The sequence below is a fragment of the Prionailurus bengalensis genome, chromosome E2, assembly GCF_016509475.1.
Source record: "Prionailurus bengalensis isolate Pbe53 chromosome E2, Fcat_Pben_1.1_paternal_pri, whole genome shotgun sequence".
In the NCBI taxonomy this organism is placed as follows: Eukaryota; Metazoa; Chordata; class Mammalia; order Carnivora; family Felidae; genus Prionailurus; species Prionailurus bengalensis.
The window spans coordinates 12,674,498-12,697,628 of NC_057352.1; the positions used below are offsets into that span (position 1 = coordinate 12,674,498).

Below are 23,131 nucleotides of genomic sequence, written 5' to 3' on the forward strand. Positions count from 1 at the left end.
GATTTGGGAAGACTTACTCCGTCCATCACTGGTCAGAGCTGTTCACTGTGTCTCAACTGCGCAACAAGGTTTCTTTTGAACATCTGCTTTCTCTGTTGAAGGTTTGAATTTGTCACGTGCTAAGTAGATGGCGCCTACATGACCAGCCCTCATTAAGAACCCTAGGTTCTCAGGGGCGCCTGGGTGGCTCAGTCGGTTAGGCGTCCGACTTCGGCTCAAGTCATGATTTCACAGCTCGTGGGTTCGAGCCCCGCGTCGGGCTCTGTACTGACAGCTCAGAGCCGGGAGCCTGCGTCAGCTTCTGTGACTCCCTCTCTCTCTGCCCCTCCTCCACTCACACGGTCTGTGTCTCTCAAAAATGAATAAACATTAAAAAAAGAAAAATAGACAAAAACAAGAACCCTAGGTTCTCAGGGGTGCCTGGGTAGCTCAGTGGGTTGAGCATCCGACTTTGGCTCAGGTCATGATCTCAGTTTGTGAGTTCAAATCCCACATTGGGCTTGCTCCTGTCAGTGCAGAGTCCACTTCGCATCCTCTGTCCCCCTCTGTCCCTGTGCCTCCCCCACTCATGCTATCAAAAATGAATATTTTTTTTAAAGAATCCCTTTTAAAACCCCTTTCTTTTGTAGTCCTATTGTAGGCATTTCACACATGTATTCTTTCACTGAAATATAGTCCTAAATCCAACTATATTCTGTGTCCTCTCAGCAAGTCACAGAACCTGAAGGTGGTAGAAGGGACCCTCAAGCCACTATGCAAATTGAGATAGCATGGATCGCAGTATCTAGTATTCTGTGGAGATACAGCCCAGAAAATTGATTATGAAAATGAATCTATTAGATACACTTTGTAAGTAAACCCCTCAGTCAATACACTTAAAATAACACCATGGCATCCACGGAGTGTGGAATGGCATCCAAAGCTTCTTTCTCCTTAGAGGCTCCAATGCTATAATGCTCTGTAAGATCCCTACCCATGCACCTTTTTTTCTTCAAAGCATTTTTCTTAACCTCCACAACATAACTACTTTACTATCTCCAGTATTTGCCTGCTCCCTGGCTTATGCCTCAAGATGAATCTTGTGCATCAACAACAAACATGGCTGACCATACTCATTAGTTTATCTGTGAATACAAATTGTGTCTTATTCCTTAGTTTTGATCTTATCTGCCATATGATAATGCAGAACAATCTTAGTAGGTGACCCAACTATAAGGGACTCCTAATCATCTTTCAAATTCTATTGTAATTTGCCAGTTTGATCAAATTGATGTTCACTGAGAAATAACACACAGTAGAATTACAGAATGGAAAACGCCACCAAATACTCCTTGCCGAAGAATATCATTTAGAGTATCCATTTCTATGTTATGTATGTATATAAACACATAATACACAGAATTATGAATTTATTACACTATGAAGGCTATGGTCTGATTTCACAAAGCTTTTATTATGTTCTTCTCCTGGTATTACATGTCCTTGACATTAATTTAATGGCCCCATGTTATTATGGGAATATATGAAATTTAAACAAATTCTTATTGAACACTTGTTATTTCCATTGTTAAAACTCTGTGACGTTATTGATGTGGTATTCATCTTTTCATTGTTTGAATCTCATAGTATGTTCCTATAGTATGATTTCCAGATCGAAGTTGCATGTTACACATTCTGAAATATACTGCTTTTCAAAAAAATGTTTTTATTGTCACCAAGAAAAACATATAACTGTCATTTCTGCACCCTGTAGTTAATGTATTTGATGCAATCACCACATCCCAAATTTTTCTAGTATTTATTTTCATGGGGATGAGGGGAAAATATGGGAAGCTGACAAATTAAATGTCCTTCAAATTGGCATAAATTTCTACCACAGAAGTTTGATTTAAAAAAAAATCCTACAATTAGAAGGCAATCATATCAAAGACTACATGGAAATGCAGAAATTTAAAACTCAATGACAAATTCAAAATTAAGAAAAATGTTTTTATCACTACTATATAAATCTGATGTTTTTAGTGTTTCTTTGAACCCTTGCCTTAACTTTGTTGAGAAAATTCAATTAAGATATGTGCAGTGGCCAGTTATTGTGAAGTTAAATTGTTTCAGTCTGCAGTGTGAGAAAAAAATCACAAGAGTTCAACTGCTACTGCGTAAACCAATGGGATATGAGATCAAGACATGAAAAATAAGAACTCAACCTCAGAACACAGGCTGATAGCCAGAGCCAACCATAATAGGAAACTACCAAAATAATGCTGTGGAACACAGTACTCAGTGTATTTCTGCATTTCAACTATTTGTTCCTCAGAATTATTTATTAGTTTTTTGCTGGTTTCCTTTTCCAGATACAATTTGTAAAGATTGCACATTTTGCCTCTTAGGTTCATTTAAAATATTTTATCACTTTTTGCCATTTTAACAAATATGTATCTTGGTGTGGACATCCTTGGGCTGATTTTTTGGGTGGATCTCTGCCTCCTGGATCTGGTTATGTTTCCTTCCTCACATTAGGTAAGTTTTCAGCTATTATTTCTTCAGGTAAAATTTCTGCCCCCTTTTCTTTTGGGGTCCCTTTAATGCAAATGTTATTATGCTATTATGCTTGACGGAGCCATTGAGTTCCCTATCCTCAATCTCCATGATTTTCTTCCTCTCATTTGTGTGGCTTACTTTCCATTACTCTGTCTTCCAGGACATTCATTCATTCCTGTTTCATCTCACCTTCTTCTTATCCCATCAAGTGCATTTTTAACTTATTGTGTTCATCTCTGCTTGGTTCTTTTTAATCTATTAAGGGTCTCAGTGATGTCCTCCACTCTTCTCAAACCAAGTGAGTATCTGTGATCATTACTTTAAATTCTCTGTCTGGAATATTACTTATATCCATTTCGCTTAGGTCTCTTGCTGTGGTTTGGTCCTGTACTTTCATTTGGGAGATATTCCCATCTCATTTTGTCTCCATGTCTATTTCTGCATATTAGGAAAGTCAGCTGTGTCTCTTGCTCTTGAAGGTAATGCCCTTATGAAGAACAAGTCCTGTAGTGCCCTGCAGTGCACGGTCTCCTGTTTCCTGGGACCTGTCGCTTCAGGGGCAGGGTCTCCTATGTGTGTTGCCTGTGCCCCAGTGCTGTGTCCTGGGCTCTTTTTATTCAGTCTGGTCACCTGCAGAGGCTCTCTTTGCCTATTGTGGGCAGTGTTTGGTCCCAGCTGGGTAGAGCCCATTTTAATGATATGTGCTGGTCTGTTTGTGAAATGAGACCTGTTGAAGCTGCCACCTCTAGAACTGATGTTCTGCAAAACACACAGGTCAGGAGACAAGGTAGGCTTGCTCTGGTCTTCACAGTGCCGGGACTGAAGCAGGTGTGATTGGGAAAGGCAGACCCACCAGAGCACAGGGGGGCAGGGGCTGGTGTAACCAAGTTAGGTAAGGAGTGTGGGCGCCATGCTGGTTCCAGCAGGTACCCACGTGCTTATGCTGGGGGGGCCAGGGAGGGAAATGGTTCCCTCCTTTGTTCCCAAAGGAGTGTCCCCATGATCCCTGCTCTCCAGGCCACACTCAGTAAATTGCTGTCCCTGCTGTCTGCCCCTGGCATTTGCCAAACTTGATTCCTGGTTGTGTCTCCACCAGCTGTTCATCGTGCTCTCCCAGAGCCCAGCCCACAGATACTGGAAATCCAGGCTTTAAGTCCAGCTGGCTGCTAAGAACTCATGCCACTTGGCCCCTCTCGCTTTCAAAGCCAAGTGTTACAGGGATTCATCTTCCCCATGTGGGCTCCCCAGTGTGACAGTCTGTTTTTTGTCTTCTCTACACCACTGGTTCCTTCCCCTCCACAGACGGCCAGTCTGGCTCACTCCCAAACTGCATCTTTGCCCTTCCTACCTTCTCTGATATGGCCTCTTTTACACCTTTAGATGTTGACTTTGTTCTGCCAGTGTCGGGGTCCATTTCTGGGTTATTTACGCTGATGTGAGTGTTGTCTAGTTGCATCGATGAGAGGAGAGGAGCTTAGCGTCCTCCTACTCCACAGTCTTCCCTAATTCTCTCTTCCTTTTGATTCATTTAACAAATGTGTACTAAGTGCATACACAGAGTGCTATTCAATGCTGATTGTATAGATTCAGCAGCAAACAAACTCCCTGCCCTCATGAAGCTTCTATTTCAGGGGACATCGATTTTAACATGCACCATTAGAATCTGATAAAGGCCTAAAGAAATTGTTATATTTAGGCCTTTTTCTGGAGTGATAGCTACAACTGCCAAGGTTCTTGTACCTTGTACAACTGCACCACTTATGTGACCTTGGGATCACCAGGATGCATTCAGCTACGGCTGAAACATTCACTTTAATGAAACAAATGTTTTCCCTCCTATGAGACAGAATGAGATTTATCCTCAACGTGGATTCTGTGATGAATTTTAACATACGAACTTGAACTGAACTGCTTACTGCATATCTCACACTTGTACGGTTTCTCCCCTGTGTGAACTCTCTGATGAGATTTTAAATGTCCAGATTGACTGAAGACCTTACCACACACATTACATTTGTACGGTTTCTCTCCAGTGTGGACTCTCTGATGAACTTTAAGATTTGAGGTCCTAGTGAAGTGCTTACCACATGTCCTACAGGTGTATGGGTTCTCTCCCAAATGGACACTCTGGTGCACATCAAGATCCAAGCTCGTCTTGTAGCCCTTCCCACATTCCTCACATTTGTATGGCTTTTCTCTGGTGTGGACTTTCTGATGAGCTTGCAGGCACGATTTCTGACCAAATCCCTTCCCACATTCTTCACATGTGAATGGTTTTTCTCCACTGTGGACTCGCTGATGTGTCAAAAGAGGTGAGACCCACCTGAAGCTCTTCCCACATTCCTTACAATTGTAAGGTTTCTCCTCTGTGTGGAACCTCCGATGATAATAAAGATGTGTCCTAGAAAAGAAGCTCTTTCCACATTCTTCACATTTGTATGGTTTCTGTCCCATGTGGACCTTCTTATGGATACGAAGACGTGAACGCCAAGTGTAGGACTTCCCACACTCCTCACACTTGTATGGTTTTTCTCCCGTGTGGACCACACAATGACTATTAAGTGCTGATCTACGACGGAAGTTCTTACCACAGATATCACACTTGAATGGCTTCTCCCCGGTGTGGACTCTCTGATGGTCCTGAAGATGGCAAGCATTAATGAAGGCCTTTCCACATCCCTCACACTTATAAAGTTTCTCTCCCGAGTGTAACCTGCAATGATTACTAAGTTCTGATCTACGACTGAAGCCTTTCCCACATTCCCCACATTTGAATGGCTTCCCTATGGTGTGGATTTTCTGATGAGTTTGCAGGCATGAGCTCTGACTGAATTCCTTACCGCACTCCTCACACCTATACCGCTTCTCTCCCAGGTGAACTCTCTGATGAACACGAAGCGCGGAGCTATAAAAGAAGCATTTCCCACAATCGCGACATGTGTGAGACTTCTCCCCTGAGTTTATGTGTTGGAGATCACAGTGGGAGGTATCACTAAAGATCTTTTTGCAGTCATTTCCCAGGGAAGTCGTCTGGCCTGTGTGGGTTATAGACCGTGCTGCCTCAACGTGGCTGGGTAAATCCCATTGTCTGTGGAATTGAGAACTCTTTATCATGGAGTCGTGACACCAGGTTAAATCATCTGCAATATGCTGCCAGATTTGCCAGCAGGAAAGTTCTTCATGTGGTTCCACTTTAGGAATAGTCTCCATCTTGTGTTGGATTTTGTCTCCTAAAAGACAAAGAATGCAGAGATGTGGGCAAATGAAGGCTTTGTTCGGTGTCCTCAAGGTTTAACAGTTAGGAAAGAGCATGAGAGTTTAATGAACCCAGGGAATATTCCCTACATCCTTCTAGTGTGTACCATGGTCTCTGGTTTAAATGCCTACAGAAACCAAGAGGTAATCCAGTAGGGTCCTATCCACTAAGCACCAATGAAACAAATTTAGAATCATGCCAAGCCTCATATGTAATGGACAAGTTAGAAATCAAAGAATTAACAAAAATGATAATGATACATATTAATTTTGTGACTTCCACTCAATTTCATAAATCGGTGTAAATTCTTAAATAGTAAAATATGCAGCAAATAAGTTACATAAACAACGAGGCCTGTCCTCAACATCAAAGAGACAGTTCTAAGACTCTGGAATGTCATGCCTGAAATGAGCGCAATAGGGACTTCGGTCACATTAGATTACTTTAACAGTATGATTTAGGGATGACACTGACCACACCAGAAAAACTAAGAACATGATGTTGGGCGGGGCTTTCAATCACCTGGTGGCGTGGACCAAGAGACTGAGAATAACCATATGAAACCATTCAGTCTATACTGAATGGTCATGTGACAGAGCTCCAATAATTACTCTGGACACTGAGGATCACATGAGTTCCCCTAATTGCCAATATCCTGTGTATAACTGTACACTTTCATTTTGGAAAGTAACACAATAACAAGTCCCTGAGTCTATGGAGACAAGACAATGGAAACTGCATATGGTACTTCTCTAAACTCTCTCTCCTATGCTTTTTCTCCTGCCTTTCCTATAATGAACTAAGCATAACAGCTTTCAGTGAATTCTACCAGCCCTTTTAGAAAATTATTCAATCTGAAGGCAATTTTGGGAACCCCTCAAACTTTTAGTTGGTGTCAAGTACAGGAGGTCCGTGTGAACTGTCCCTCGAAACCTTACAGTTGCTTAGACTCTTTGCAATCCTACATATCAAGCACCCAGAACTGATTATATCTATATGTTCTAAGTATTCCCGCAAATTCTACACAGTATGTGTAACTCATCTCATTTTTGTGCTAATATATGTAGTAACTTAATTAAGATACCTGAAATTAAAAAGGGACAGGAAACTGCAGTTTTACTGTGAGGTCAGAAATTTGTACCCCACAGGAATACAAGGAGGGTGGTGTTCCTAATGAAAGAACTGGAAGATGGCAAGAACCGCGAGGGGTGGAAAGGATACATAAAGGCTTATGCACCGGTTTCTTCTGAGGCTTCTGGACTGTCTCATACTAAACAGTGTGGAAAATCTTTGGATGTAGAATATTAGGCTTTCACATGAGTTTTTCTGACTGAAAACTAAAGCCTTTTAGTTGGCTGTAAAATAAATTTAAAATCATTTAATAAGCATTTAGAAAAAAAGGGACAGAAATCATCAGAGTATCATTATTCATAGGAATGGGGTGATTGCAAGAATTCTTATAAAGTCGTACACATAAATCTACCCACAAATGAAATGTTTCTTTTGGGTACACTGAAAGATGCATTTCCTAGTAGGGCTTGTGCTCTAGAAAGTTTGAAAACTTAGTTCAGGAACTCAGCAAGTCTATAATTAAAGCGTTCAAATGGAAAGTCCTAAGGGCAAAAACTTGGAAAAATATTAATAGGTGTGTATGCACCTCTTGGTAGATGCTAGTTTGTGGTTATATTTAATAAACTGTCCCTTTAAAATAGTTTTCTTTGGGGCATCAGGGTGACTCAGTCGGTTAAGCATCCGACTTCGGCTCAGGTCATGATCTCATGGTTCGTGGGTTCAAGCCCTGCATCAGGATCTGTGCCCTCAGCTCAGAGCCTAGAGCCTGCTTCAGCTTTTGTGTCTCCCTCTCTCTCTGCCCCTCCCCTGCTCACATTTTGTGTGTGTGTGTGTGTGTGTGTGTGTGTGTGTCAAAAATAAATAAACATTAAAATAGTTTTCTTTGGGCGGGGGATATAAGAAGTCTCTCCGGGGCACCTGGATGGCTCAGTCGGTTAAGCTTCTGACTTCAGCTCAGGTCATGATCTCACGGTCTGGAAGTTCGAGCCCCACGTCGGCTCTGTGCTGACAGCTCAGAGCCTGGAGCCTGTTTCGGATTCTGTGTCTCCCTCTCTCTCTGACCCTCCCCCATTCATACTCTGTCTCTGTCTCAAAAATAAATAAACGTTAAAAAAAAATTAAAAAAAAAAAAAAAAGAAGTCTCTCCAAGGATGTGACAATTTTGAGTGGGCTGTTTCCTGATACTTTCCAGGTTATAATGTTCATCAATTGCAGATGAAACAATAGGCTTCATGATAAATGTATGGAAATCATGTGAAATGATTATTCTTTAATGGCTAAATTTGTAGAAAATAAAGGTGCAGAAATAGATACCTTAATTTTTGACCAAAATGATCAGGTATAGACAACATTCAGCTGTGTGACTGGGGTTACTTTCATCTCCTCCCCTTCTGGCACATGGAGAGGAAACTTGGCAACAGTGGGGTGGATGTAGGCTTTGTAAGATGCCAACGCGCTGTAGATGGGCAAACTGTGCAAAACAAAACCTTTCAAGCTGAATACTATCTTGAGAGATCAGGAAGTTGAGATTTTTTTTTTCTTCTCCACTTGTTGGGCAGCTATCTAGGAAAAGACATCAGAATCCTCATTTTTAAAAAAGATTTTCTTGGGGCGCCTGGGTGGCTCAGTCGGTTAAGCATACGATTCTTGGTTTTGGCTCAGGTCATGATCTCACAGTTCGGGAGTTTGAGCCCCGTGTTGGGCTCTGTGCTGACAGTGCAGAGCCTATTTGGGATTCTCTCTCTCTCTCCCTGTCTCTGTCCCTCCCCTGCTCATGCTGCCTCTGTCTCTTTAAAAATAAATAAACTTGGGGCGCCTGGGTGGCGCAGTCGGTTAAGCGTCCGACTTCAGCCAGGTCACGATCTCGCGGTCCGTGAGTTCGAGCCCCGCGTCGGGCTCTGGGCTGATGGCTCAGAGCCTGGAGCCTGTTTCCGATTCTGTGTCTCCCTCTCTCTCTGCCCCTCCCCCGTTCATGCTCTGTCTCTCTCTGTCCCAAAAATAAATAAACGTTGAAAAAAAATTTTTTTTTAAAAATAAAAAATAAAAATAAATAAAAATAAATAAACTTTTAAAATATTAACAACAACAACAAAAAAAGATGTTCTAGGGGTGCTTGGTTGGGTCAGTCAGTAAAGCACATGACTCTTGATCTTGGTGTTGTAAGTTCAAGCCCCATGTTGGGCGTAGAAATTACTTAAAAAAATATTTTTTTTAAATAGAAGTATTTGAGGGGAAGAAGGAAGATGGCAATGGAATAAGAGTACCCATGGACTGTTCCATGAATACAAGTAGGTAACTATGAGACATCCTAAATACCCCAGAAATCAACCTGAACAATGGCAGCACAAACTCTGTAACTAAAGGTAGAGAAGAAGCCGCAGAGAAGTCAGGAAGTGTGGGGACACAGTTTGGGAGAGAAACGGATCATGGCTGCTGTGGTGAAGAGGGAGCTGTAGTTGTGGAGAAGGGGGTGAGACAGACGAGCACATGGGAGCGCACGGGGAAAATGAATCCCCACGGCAATTGGCTTGGAAAGCAAGAGGGGCCAAATTTCATGAGTTCTTGCAAGCAGCGGTGCTTAAAGCCTGGAGCTGTAAGTCAGCAGGCTTGGCTCGAGGACAGCCTGAAGTCTTTGGGGCTGCTCTTGGAAGGAAAGCAGGACAAACAGCCCATGGACATACAGCACGGAAACGGGAGATCTGAAGAGCACCTGGGGGGCACCTGAGTGGCTTAACCGGTTAAGTGTCCGACTTCAGTTCAGGTCATGATCTCATGGTTTGCGGGTTCGAGCCCCACGTCGGGCTCTGTGCTGACAGCTCAGAGGTTGGAGCCTGCTTCGGATTCTGTGTCTCCCTCTCTTTGCCCCTCCCCTGCTCGTGCTCTGTCTGTCTCTGTCTCTCTCTCTCAAAAATGAATAAACATTAAAAATAAATAAATAAATGAAAGAAATAAAAAGCATACACATCAGTAAAGAAGAAGTCAAACTTTCACTATTTGCAGAAGCCATAATCCCCTATATAGGAAACCTGAAAGATTCCACCAAAAAACTGCCAGAACTGATAAATGAATTCAGTGGAGTCACACGATACAAATTCAATGTACAGAAATCCGTTGCGTTTCTACACACCAGTAATGAAGCAGCAGAAAAAGAAACTAAGGAATCAATCCCATTTACACATGCACTAAAAATAATGAGATACGTAGGAATTATGCTAACCAAAGAAGTGAAAGACCTATACTCTGAAAACTATAAAACACTGATGAAAGAAACTGAAGACGACCACAAAGAGATGGAAAGACATCCCATGCTCTGAGACTGAAAGAGCAAATACTGTTAAAATGTCTGTACTACCCAAAGCAATCTACATATTTAACGCAATCCCTATCAAAAGACCTGTCAGAATGGCTAAAATCAAAAACACAGAAGATAGCAAGTGTTGGTGAGGAGTTGTGTACTGTTGGTGGGAATGCAAACTGGTTCAGCCACTGTGGAAACAGTATGGGGGCTCCTCAGAAAGTTAAAAACAGAGCTAACCTACCATCCAGCAATTGCCCTACCAGCTAGTCACCCAAAGAATATTAAAAAACTAGTTCAAAGGGATACGTGCATGCATCCCTATGTTTATAGCAGTGTTATTAACAATAGCCAAATTGTGGAAGCAGCCCAAGTGTCCATCAACCGGTAAATGGATAAAGATGTGGTATATATACACAATGGAACATTATCTGGCTAGAAGAAAGAACGAAATCTTGCTATGGGCAATGACATGGATGGATCTAGAGAGTACAATACTAAGTAAAATAAGTCAAAGAAAGACAAATACCATGTGATTTCGCTCATCCGTGGAATTGAAGAAAGAAGACAAATGAACAAAGGGGGGAAAAAAAACAGAGACCAACCAAGAAACTACAGAGAAAAAAACTGGTAGTTACCAGAAGGGAGATGTGGGGGGGTGGGTGAAATGGCTGATGGGGATCAAGGAGTGCCTCTGTTGAGATGAGCGTGAGGTGATGTATGGAATTGCTGAATCACTATATCGTACACCTGAAACTGATGTAACATGGTACCTTAACTGGAATTACAATAAAAACCTTAAAAAAAAGAAGTATTTCTTTCCAGAAATGACTATGCCCCCTCTAAAAGGAAAGCCCTAGGGAAAGCATGTTTGCCTGTATGGTCACAAGCACAGTGCTTAGAAGTTTCCTTGTGAAAACAGATGAACATAAGGGAAGGGAAGCAACAATAATATAAAAACAGGGAGGGGGACAAACCACCAGAGACTCTTTTTTTTTTTTTAATTTTTTTTTTTTTAACGTTTATTTATTTTTGAGACAGAGAGAGACAGAGCATGAATGGGGAGGGGCAGAGAGAGAGGGAGACACAGAATCGGAAACAGGCTCCACGCTCTGAGCCATCAGCCCAGAGCCCGACGCGGGGCTCAAACTCACGGACTGCGAGATCGTGACCTGGCTGAAGTCGGACACTTAACCGACTGCACCACCCAGGTGCCCCCATCAGAGACTCTTAAATACAGAGAACAAACTGAGGGTTGCTGGCAGGGTGTTGGGTGGGGGGGATGGGCTAAATGGGTGAGGGGCATTAAGGAGGACATTTGTTGGGATGAGCACTGGGTGTTCAAAGTAAGTGATGAATCACTAAATTCTATTCCTGAAATCATTATTACACTGTATGTTAACTAACTTGGATATAAATTAAAAATACATAAAAAGTAAATCAATAAATATTTTAAACATCAAAAAAGAAATCTCCTTGTGATACAAGTCAAGGGTACATAAAGAATCAAACTTAAGTGTGATTACATCTAAATAAGTAGAAACCGGATAGCCGGCCATTTGAGGACAAGACATGTTCTGCAGTTTCTTCAATTCACTCTGGTTTATGGATCACTTATTAGCGGTTTCCATGAGTCATGGAGTGACTGGGTGAAAAGGAAGCCTACGCACTGGTTTCTTAGAGAAGGTCTGGATGTTTCTTTGGGCTGTTTCGTTGAAAATGGGGTGGAAAAACTTTGGACATAGATAAATTGGTCTTCAGCAGTTTTTTCCAAATTGCAAATGAAAGACCTTTTAGCGCACTGTAAAATAAATTAAAAAGCCTGTAATAAGCGTTCAGAAAAATAAACTATCCTGCATCACCACAAGCAAGAAATACAGTCCATTTCTCCTATCCGTTAAGTCCTTCACTAAGTCAATAAACATTTACAGGTATCTGCCACATCCCAGGACTAGTCTAGGCACTGAGGACACATCAATGATCAAATCAATCAAAATTCTCCTCCTGAAGATTATATCCACTGGAGAGAGAGGGGTAAGAGGCAAAGACATATGAGACACAATATAAGGCAGGAAGAGTAAAGACGGCATTGTATTTTAAACAGAATGGTCAGAAGGCCTGTGTCATGGTAGTAAAGCTCTGCAGAGACCGGAATGAAGAAGGGAAGAGCCGGCAGGAAGTTTTGGGGAAAGACTGTTCCAGGCAGAGCAAAGAAGTAAAGGACCCTGAGGGAGAAGCTTCTGTAACAGACTTAATAATGGTTCCTGAAAGATGTCCGTGTCCCATCCCCAGAACCCGTGACCTTTTGTTATGTTACCTGGGTTGCAGATGCAATGCAGGCTGCTGATCAGCTGATCAGAAAAAGAGGAAGATCGTCCTGGATTATCCAGGAGGAATGTAATCAGAAGGGTCCTGAGGGGCGCCTGGGTGGCGCAGTCGGTGAAGCGTCCGACTTCAGCCAGGTCACGATCTCACTCACTGTCTGTGAGTTCGAGCCCCGCGTCGGGCTCTGGGCTGATGGCTCAGAGCCTGGAGCCTGTTTCCGATTCTGTGTCTCCCTCTCTCTCTGCCCCTCCCCCGTTCATGCTCTGTCTCTCTCTGTCCCAAAAATAAATAAACGTTGAAAAAAAAAAATTAAAAAAAAAAAAAAAAAAAAAGAAGGGTCCTGAAAGGCAGCAGACACAAGAGGCAGAAGAGGGGCAGAGGGAGAGTACCCAAGAACGGTCAGGGAGATGCAGTGTCACTGGTTTCGAAGACGGAGGAGGGAGAATGAGAGTCGAGAACTGGGCAGGCCGCACATGCTGGTAGCCCGAGGGAAAAACCTCTCCCCTTGAGCATCCAAAGAGGAACACGGCTCTGTAGGCACCTTGCTGTTATCCCAGTGAGATGTGTCAAAGTTCACACCTCAAGAACAAACACACCTTAAAATTTTGTCGTTTAGTCTACTCCACTCATAGTAATTTGGAAAGTCAGCAATAAGCAAAGTACAGTATACTGGGCAGGTCCTGGTAACAGCAGGGAGGGCGATGTGGGTGGAGAAATGGAGTGAGAGGAGCACCTGGTTGGCTCCATCGATAAGAGCATGTGACTCTTGATCTCAGTTGTGAGTTTAAGCCCCATGTTGGGTGTAGAGACAACTTAAAAATAAAAAAAAACTTGAGGTGCCTGGGTGGCTCAGTCGGTTAAGCGTCTGACTTTGGCTCAGGTCATGATCTCACAGCTTGTGGGTTTGAGCCCCGCGTCGGGCTCTGTGCTGACAGCTCACAGCCTGGAGCCTGTTTTAGATTCTGTGTCTCCCTTTCTCTCTGCCCCTCCCCTGCTCGTGCTCTGTCCCTCTCTCTCTCTCTCAAAAGTAAATAAACATTAAAAACATTAAAAAACAAATTAAAAAAATTTGTTTTAATCTTGAAAAAGAAAGAAAAATGGAGAAAACAGGAGATGTATTCAAAGGAGAGGGAGTGGGGATGTAGAGCAGACCAGAGAGGACTCTAAGAGCCACTTTAGGGGCACGTGGGTGGATTAGTCGGTTGAGCATCTGATGTCACTTCAGGTCATGATCTCACGGTTCGTGGGTTCATGCCCCACATTGGGCTCTGTGCGGACAGCTCACAGCCTGGAGCCTGTTTTAGATTCTGTGTCTCCCTTTCTCTCTGCCCCTCCCCTGCTCGTGCTCTGTCCCTCTCTCTCTCAAAAGTAAATAAACGTTAAAAAAACTAAAAAATTTAAAAAATTTTTTTAAATCTTGAGAAAGAAAGAAAAACAGAGAGAGAACAGGAAATGCATTCAAAGGAGAGAGAGTGGGGATGCAGAACAGACCAGGGAGGACTCTAAGAGCCACTTTAGGAGCACGTGGGTGGATTAGTCGGTTGAGCACCTGATGTCACTTCAGGTCATGATCTCACGGTTCGTGGGTTAGAGCCCCGCATCGGGCTCTGTGCGGACAGCTCAGAGCCTGGAGCCTGCTTCGGATTCTGTGTCTCCCTCTCTCTCTGCCCCTCCCCACCTCAAGCTCTGTCTTTCTCTCTCTCTCAAAAAAATAAACATTAAAAAAAATTTTTTTTAATTTAAGAAAAAAAAAAGAGCCACTTTAAGTGGTTTTAACTTTAAGGGGGAAAAAGAAGCCATAATGGATTTTGAACAGAGGAATGGCAATCTCGTGTACACTTCCAAAGGATCACTGTGGCTGCTCCCGTGGATAACACACGTAGGATGGGAAGTGTGGAAGCAGGACAACCCATAAAAAGGCTGTTGTAATAATCCAGGAAAGAGGTTTGGCAGTTTAGAACAAGGCGATGGAAATGAGCATGGAAAAATGTGAAAGAGACGGGTGAGTTGCCTCCACGACTCACAGTTACTTGGATCTTACCCGAATTGCCTTTTCCTTGGGTTGCTAACTTCATCATCCAAAACTTTCCTTCCCTTACCAAGTGGACCATATCTCGTTTGAATGGTTGATGCCCTGCGAGCACACAAAGTCATACGTGTTGTAGGTAAAATTCACTGGAGAATTAGGTTCCCACTACATATTCTTCAAGCATTCAGAAGCAGCATTTTTCAAACTTTCTTTTTTCATGACCCATTTGAAGAAATATCATTTGCCAAGTCTCCTACACATATATGTTAAGAAATACTCTTCTTCAATGTTTTGGAAGAGTGGGAGAAGCTTGCTAACATCTCGTTTGTTTATTTCATTAAAAGTTGATCATAGGGCTCCCTGTACTGGTTTTATAACTCATGATAGGGTCAGAAATACAAAAAGTAGAGCTGTATACTGTTCATTTAGTTCTTCAATAAAACAAAAACTTGCCTGTTGATCAAAACAAAACAAAACAAAACAATGCTGTGTGTCCCATATATATTAGGACAGTCATATCCCCAAACTCAGAGAACCATTTCAAGCGCCCCAAAGCCTCAAAAACCCACGGATACAAAGCTACTCCTGGAGACTAACATTCAGTTACAGAGAGCTCATGTCCTCACCCACAGAGACCAGGTTCCCGAAGTTCTCCAGCATCACTTCTCGGTACAGCTTCCTCTGGGTGGGGTCCAGCAGCCCCAGCTCCTCCTCCGTGAAGACCACAGCCACGTCCTTGAATGTCACTACCTCCTACAACACCAAGCACATATAACCTCGATCTTACAACCAACCTTCACTGTGAGGGATAGCGCTGAGATACTATCTTCTTATCTGTCACTTTTACTCAACGGAATGGCTAATGTTCTTGACCGTTGGTTTCCTGTGTGAACCTGAGCAGGTTTCCTATATTTTACATATGTAAGTGGAAGATGCAATCAAGAACCTCCTTATACAACAGCTCTGAGGAGTAAATGCAGAGACAGAACTAAGTGCCTGGAAAATCCAGCAAGACTGGATATTTTAAACTAAAGTTATACCTTAGTTTATAGCTGGAGGCAAGCAAGATGTCCCTTAGGTGGTGAATGGATAAACTATGCACATCCATACCAGAATATAATTTAAAAAACTTTTTTTTTTAACATTTATTCATTTTTGAGAGATAGAGGCAGACAGAGAGACACACACAGAATCCAAAATGGGCTCCAGGCTCCAAGCTGTCAGCACAGAGCCCGATGCAGGGCCTGAACCCATGAACCGTGAGATCGTGACCTGAGCCGAAGTCAGATGCTCAACCAACTGACTGAGCCACCCAGGTGCCCAACACCAGAATATAATTTAAGGGGGAAAAAAACAACTATCAAGCCACAAAAAAAAAGATATGTTTTTACCTTAAATTCATATTACTAAGTAAAAGCAGCCAATCTGAAAGGTTATATACTGTACAATTCCAACCATATAACATTCTGGAAAAGGTAAAACTGTGGAGACTGTAAAGAGATCAGTGGTTGCCAGGGGTTAGGGAAAGGGAGGGGTAAATAGGTGCAACACAGGATTTTTTAGAGCAGTGAAACTACTCTGTATGATACTATAATGGTGGGGCCATATCATTATAAAGTCCCAACCGACAGAAAGAACAACATCAAGAGTGAATCTTAATGTGATCTAGGGACTCTGGGTGATAATGATGTCCCAATACAGGTTCATCGACTGTAACAGTGCACCACTCTGGTGGGGGATGTTGACAATGGTAGGGATTGTGGGTGTGTGGGGGCAGGGGGTACACGGGCAATCTCTGTACTTTCTGCTGGATTTTACTGTCAATGCTCAACTGCCCTAAAAAAATAAAATCTATTACTGAAAAACACATATGCAAACCTAAGGTTATATGTTATTTTGAAAAAACTCATCAATACGTGAAGGAATAAAAGTAGACCAGGGGTGCCTGGATGGCTCAGTTGGTTAAGTGTCTGACTCTTGGTTTTGGCTCAGGTCATGATCTTAACCATTCATGGGTTCAAGACCTACATCGGGCTCTGTGCTGACAGTGCAGAACTTGCTTGGGATTCTCTCTCTCTCCCCCTTTCTCTGCCCCTCCCTCTCCTTCTCTCAAAATAATTAAATAACAAATAAAGATAATAAAAAGTTTCAAAAAAATTTTTTTAAGTTTCTTCTTTTTTTTTAATGTTTATTTATTTTTGAGAGAGAGACAGAGCATGAGCAGGGGAGGGGCAGAGAGAGAGGAAGACACAAACTCTGAAGCAGGCTCCAGGCTCTGAGCTGTCAGCACAGAGCCCAAGGCAGGGCTTAAACTCACAAACCATGAGATCATGACTTGAGCTGAAGTCAGATGCTTAACCGACAGAGCCACACAGGAGCCCCCCACCCAAAAAAAATTTTTTTAAGTACACCAGTAAGTAATAAGAGACATGCAGGGTATGACTCAGACACAGGAAAGACAGAATCTAGCTCTTCCTGTGTGAAAATCTCCAACAATATTTGCATAAAGCAGTGGTTAGAGCCTGTTGCACTATGCTGTATTTGAATATCTGTCTACAAAATCCTAACACGGCATGTATCATGTGTACTCTTTCGTTACTGAGTTCTTAGTACACTGAGGATAAAAAATAGGCAGCGTGTTCGGAGAATTGATTTTTTGGAGAAAAACCTGCAGGCAGGAAAATGATCAATGCAGTGTGCCTTACGACAAACTCCTAAGCCACCTTAATGTCTAGAAGCAACCATAAATAATGGCTGTTATATAATGCTAAATGAAAAAGACACAAGTCAACGTTAGATGTATATCATGAATGCGAATAAATCTATGAATGTGCACAAGAAAGAGTATGGGGAAATAAAATAGTTAATGTGTCAGCAGTGAAGCAAGCATTCCTACTAATTTGTCCACACTGTTTTCAAATAAAATGAATAATGGCAAAATAAAACAAATGCTAAAAAAACCCAAAAACCAAAAACCAAAAAACCAAAAAAATAAAAAACAAACAGGTCATTTAGCCTGGTGCTCTCCTTGAGTCACCGAGGAAAAGACACAAATGTGTGACACTTTGAGGAGTGAAATGGAATTTTACCAGGAAGAAAGGGAAGCCATATGCACCTTGAATGTGGTCATTTTCTCTTGCTACTTCTGGAGATGAACAGATTCTGGGAATAGAGTCCTGCTGAGGCAGATCTGTGCCTGGTAGTGTCTGGAAAAGGCAGAAAAGGACATGAATGGGTGACCTGGGACGATGTTCACCCACATGAATGCTTATTGTGAATTACCCAGGAGCCCCTTTCTTGGGGTGGCTCCTGCCATACACAACTTGAAGAGCAGATCAGGGCATGGATACTCCATTCCTGCCCCCCATGCACATTCACTGTCGTGTGTTGACTTGGTGTGTTGACTTGTGTCATCTTGTGGCTTTCAAGGTGGCAGCTGAGATTCTGATATGATGGAAATTGAGACAACATAATGCACCCAACAAGAATCATCTCTGGGGCAGAACACCTAAGTGGCTCAGTGGGTTAAGCGTCCAACTTTGGCTCAGGTCATGATCTCGCGGTTCATGGGTTCGAGCCCTGTGTCGGGCTCTGTGCTGACAGCTCAGAGCCTAGAGTCTGCTTTGGATTCTGTGTCTCCCTCTCTCTCTGCCTCTCTCCTGCTCATGCTCTATCCCTATTGCTCAAAAATAAATAAATGCTAAAAAAAAAAACCCAAAAACTTAAGAATCATCCCTGGGGCGATCATATCTGGGTTCAAATTCTACCTCCGCTTCTCACTAGTTGTATCATTTTGGGTAATTTAATAACATCTCTTTCCCTCAGTTTTGTCATCTGTACAAATGGGAGAATAATATTTCCAAATCCTAGAGCTGTTGAGAGCTGGAGAACACTTTGAATACAGTCAGAGTTTCTTATTTTTGTAGCTAATATTAAAAAAGATGACATTCTGTAATGTGAAATTTCTCTTATAAATGTGATTTTCTACCAAAAGACACTGTATGATATCCGAATCTGACACTGACTATTCTGAGGTCACTCATAACCTTTGAAAAATCGGTTAACTCTGCTTCATTGTCTTCCCTAATATTGTGTTAGCTGAACAGTAATTTTTAAATTGTTGTGGACAAGTGTTTTCCCCCACAACATGGAAGCACCCAAATATATAAAACAATAACAAACATAAAGGAATTCACTGATAATAATACAATAATGGTGGGGGACTTTAATACTCCCCTTCCATCAATGGACAAATCATTTAGGCAGAAAATCAACAAGGAAGCAATGGTTTTGAATGAAACACTGACCAGATGGACTTAACAGATAATCCAGTTAAAAAATGGTCAAAAGACATGAACATTTTTCCAAAAAAGACCTATAGATGGCTAACAGACACATGAAAAGATTCTCAATGTCACTCATCATTAGGAAAAATACAAGTCAAAACTACAATGAGATACCACCTAACATCTGTCCGATGGCTAAAATGAACAACACAGGAAATAACGGGTGTTGGAGAGGATGCGGAGAAAGGGGAAACCTCTTACATGGTCGGTGGGACTGCAAACTGGTGCAGCCACTCTGGAAAACAGTATAAAGGTTCCTCAAAAGTTAAAAATAGAACTATTGGGGTGCCCAGGTGGCTCAGTTGTTCAAGCGTCTGACTTTGGCTCAGGCTGTGATCTCATGGTTCTTGAGTTTGAGCCCCTCATTGGGCCCTCTGTTGCCAGCAAAGAGCCTGCTGCAGATCCTCTGACTCCCTCTCTCTCTGCACTTCCCCTGCTTGTGCTTTCTCGCTCTCTCTCACTTTCTCAAAAATAAATAAACATGAAAAAATAGAACTGGGGTGACTAGATGGCTCAGTCAGTTAAGCGTCCCACTTCAGCTCGAGTCACGATCTCACAGCTTGTGAATTTGAGCCCCATGTCAGGCTCTGTGATAACAGCTCAGAGCCTGGAGCCTGTTTCAGATTCTGTGTCTCCATCTCTCTCTGCCCCTCCCCTGCTCATGCTCGGTCTCTGTCTCTCTCTCAAAAATAGATAAACATTTAAAAAATTAAAGAAAAAATAGAACCACCCTATGACCCAGCAATTGCACTACTAGGTATTTACTCCACCCCGATGTTTATAGCAGCATTATCAACAATAGCCGAAGTATAGAAAGAGCCCAAATGTACAAGAATGGATGAATGGATGAATGGATAAATGGATAAAGAAGTCTCTCTCTCTCTATATATATATATGTATATATATGTATATATATAATGGATATATGTGTGTGTGTGTGTGTGTATATATATATATATATATATATATATATATATATATATATACACAGATAGATAGATAGATATAGATACGATGGAATATTACTCAGCCATCAAAAAGAATGAAATCTTGCCATTTGCAATGACATGGGTAGAGCTAGAGTGTATTACGCTAAGTGAATTAAGCCACTCAGGGAAAGACAAATACCATATGATTTCACTCAGTGTGGAATTTAAGAAACAAAACAGATGAACATAGGGGGGAAAAAGAGAGACAGGCAAACTATAAAAGAGACTTTTAACTGGAAAACAAACTGAGGGTTGCTGGAGGGGAGGTGAATGGCAGGATGTGTTAAGTGGGTGATGAGCATTAGGGAGGGCACTTTTCTTTAAAATAAATTTTTTTTAACATTTACTTATTATTGAGAGACAGAGACACAGAGCATGAGCAGGGGAGGGGCCAGGAGATGGAGAGACACAGAATCCGAAGCAGGCTCCAGGCTCCAAGCTGTCAGCACAGAGCCTGATGAGGGGCTCGAACCCACAAACTGCGAAATCATGACCTGAGCCGAAGTCGGATGCTTAACCGACGGAGCCACCCAGGCGCCCCAGGGAGGGCACTTTTTGTGATGAGCATTGGGTGTCGTATGTAAGTGATGAATCACTGAATTCTATTCCTGAAACTAATATTATACTGTATGTTAAGTAGCTGTAATTGAAATAAAAACTTGAATCAAACCATGAAATCTATCACACAAACTTCACAAGATGGACTTTCTCCAATACAGTGTGCTTACACATCGTGAACAAAAACATCATGATCAAAATGAAGGAATCATTCCAGATTAAAGGAGTCAATTAAAGAGTGTTTCCCTCTCTCTCTCTCTGCCCCTCCCCAGCCTGCACTCTTGCTCTCAAAAATATTTAAAAATTAAAAAAAAAAACAGCACAAATTTAAATATGGACTGTGGGTTAGATAACAGCATATTAACAATGTCATTTTCTGATTTTGACCCTGTGAGTATAGGAGAGAATATCCTTGTTCGTAGAAAATAGACACTGTTTAAAAGAAAAGCACAGCCCTAAAACGCTGTCACTTAGGCCAAGTGACCAAACTGGGGCTTAATGCCTAACCTAATTGCAGTTTCAGACTCCCCCAGAAACTCAGAAATTCTCCGATAAGCACCAGCTGAGTAATCTGTCACACAGACCCTCTCCATCCCGGCAAGATGCATAAGATCCCCTGCTCTTCCCTCTAAGGGAAAGTGACCGTGCCCAGAACAATCCTTTCTTTCCACTTGCTAATAACTTCCTTGCCCCACCCTCCTTCCCATAAAAACCTTCCATTCTGTACAACTCCTGGGAGATCCCTCCTACTTGTTTTATGGGATGCCACCCAATTTATGAACCGCTTAATAAAGCCAATGAAGTCTTCACGTTTACTCAGTTGAATTTTTGCTAACAATACAAATATTTAGGGACGAAGAAGTATTTTCTACAGCATAATCCCCAAGTCTTAAAAAAAAGAGATGCGTGAAGAAAAAAAAAAAGGGCAAGGACAGTTGACAGCTGGCAGCAGCTAGGTGTTGGTGTCTTCAACTCATCATACGTAACTCCAAAAGCATCAGCAATTTTTAGACATAACCACAATGGTGCAGCGAGAAACACAATTTTTTTTTTTTTGCGACAAAAAACAAGGAAAGAGAGGAGGCTCTGAAATGCCACAATTATGTCTCTGTCCCTGAGAAATCATGAGATATTCTGCCCTCCTCCAGACCCCCTACTTTCAGCCAGAAACGGTTTGGGACTGTTAACCTTAAAAATAAAACTGCCAGTTATTTTACTGGAATAGTAGAGAACTGCAATCCAGGACGAGCAGGATATGGCAAAACCACAGGCAAGTCCGCAGAACAAAGGAGAAACCCACTCTTACAGAGGAAAGGGAGAAACTGGGCAGGCTGTCATAAACAAAAAGCCCATTGGATTAACCGGGACTTGGAAATATGGTGGCTTTTCATTGGCTGAGTTTTGACAATCTTTCACTGGTTGGGCTGAGGCGGAGCTGGGGGAGGAAAGCCATTCTGGTTCCCTCTGGGATAGCAACGAAGAGCTACGGTAGTTATCAGCCTGCAAGGTGGTCTCTTCCAATAGGGCCTTCCAATTGGGTCTCTTACAATTGACAAGAGCGACAGGGTGTGAGGGCTCTCCCTGCCAGCCTCGGACGCCATCCTAAAGGAGGTTTTCTCACTAACTTTCACAGGAGGAACTCTTCAGAAGGGGCTGGGGACTATGAAGCTAACGATTGGGATCAAAGAGAAATGGCAGGGGTCACTGCAGCTGAAGCTCTCATTCCATCCGATATTCATGGCTTTCAGGTTACTAAGCACTTAAAAAAATTAAAGAGTCTAATACCAAGAGATCCCCATTCACCACGTGGCAGGAACTGTCTTTAAGGCTTTACTTAACCCATTTGTTTAATTCTCAAACCGCTGTATTATAGGAAGGTAGGAAAGTCACCCCAACGTTACAAAAAAAAAAAAAATTGGACACAGATGTTAAGTCCCCCAATGTTCAACCGAGTGAAAAGGCGGAGCGAGGGAAAGGTGGCTGCCCTGGGGTGGGGGGCAGGACCGTAGGCAGAGAGCCCGGGAGCCCCCCCCCCCCCCCCCTGGCCATGCACAGCACAAGATCCCCAAACGCCAAGAGGGTCCCTGGGGAGGGAAACACCACTCCAGTCCTCAAACCACCGCTGTCTGACGCAGCTCTTTTCCCCAAATCAATGGCCGGTGGTACTGGCACCCAGGGAAGTTCAGAAGGGCCTCGAAACGAGAACCCACTCACCAAAGCGACGGAAGAGCCTGTAGCAACCTGGCCACCCGAGCGGAAGTGCCTGAGACCGCCCCGCCCCAGGCTGCGGAAGGATGAACTACCCAGAATTCACGTTTCCAGACGGCCTTGGGAAAGTGTACGACTGTCTACGGGACTTCCGGACTACACTTCCCAGAAAGCCAGAGAACCACCGCCCCATTCCCACCCTCTTTGGCCGGAAGTGCTTGCGCCTCCTGAGAGATTCGGTAGTATAGTTCCCACAGCGGTCATGGGGGCGGAGTTCATACTGTCGACTTCAAGGGCGGTAGTAACGTGGGTTCCCACAGTGGGGGCAAGAATTAACCTCTCCGAAATCCGGCAGCAGAAAATATTCTAGGTTATTTAAGCTGCTGTTAGTTTTGTCTCTACTATAACACTAAATCTAGCTGTTATCCAAATATATCAAATATATATATATATTTGAAATCATATATAAATATATATATATGATTTCAAATATATATATATATATTTGATATAGGA

At 42.6% G+C, this 23,131-nt stretch overlaps 1 protein-coding gene across 1 annotated transcript in view; it reads right to left on the reverse strand.

Annotated features, from left to right (window-relative positions):
• Positions 1–22,729, reverse strand: part of LOC122495282 (zinc finger protein 234-like) — a 46,769-nt gene extending 24,040 nt beyond the window's left edge. The window contains exons 1-5 of the mRNA XM_043601018.1: positions 22,622–22,729; positions 17,630–17,720; positions 15,141–15,267; positions 14,527–14,619; positions 4,377–5,768 (exon numbers count right to left, since the gene is read on the reverse strand). Of these exons, the coding sequence (XP_043456953.1) occupies positions 4,377–5,768; positions 14,527–14,619; positions 15,141–15,267; positions 17,630–17,644 (1,627 nt within the window). The 5' untranslated portion in view covers positions 17,645–17,720; positions 22,622–22,729. The remainder of the gene's footprint in view (positions 1–4,376; positions 5,769–14,526; positions 14,620–15,140; positions 15,268–17,629; positions 17,721–22,621) is intronic.
• Positions 22,730–23,131: the final 402 nt, after the last annotated feature.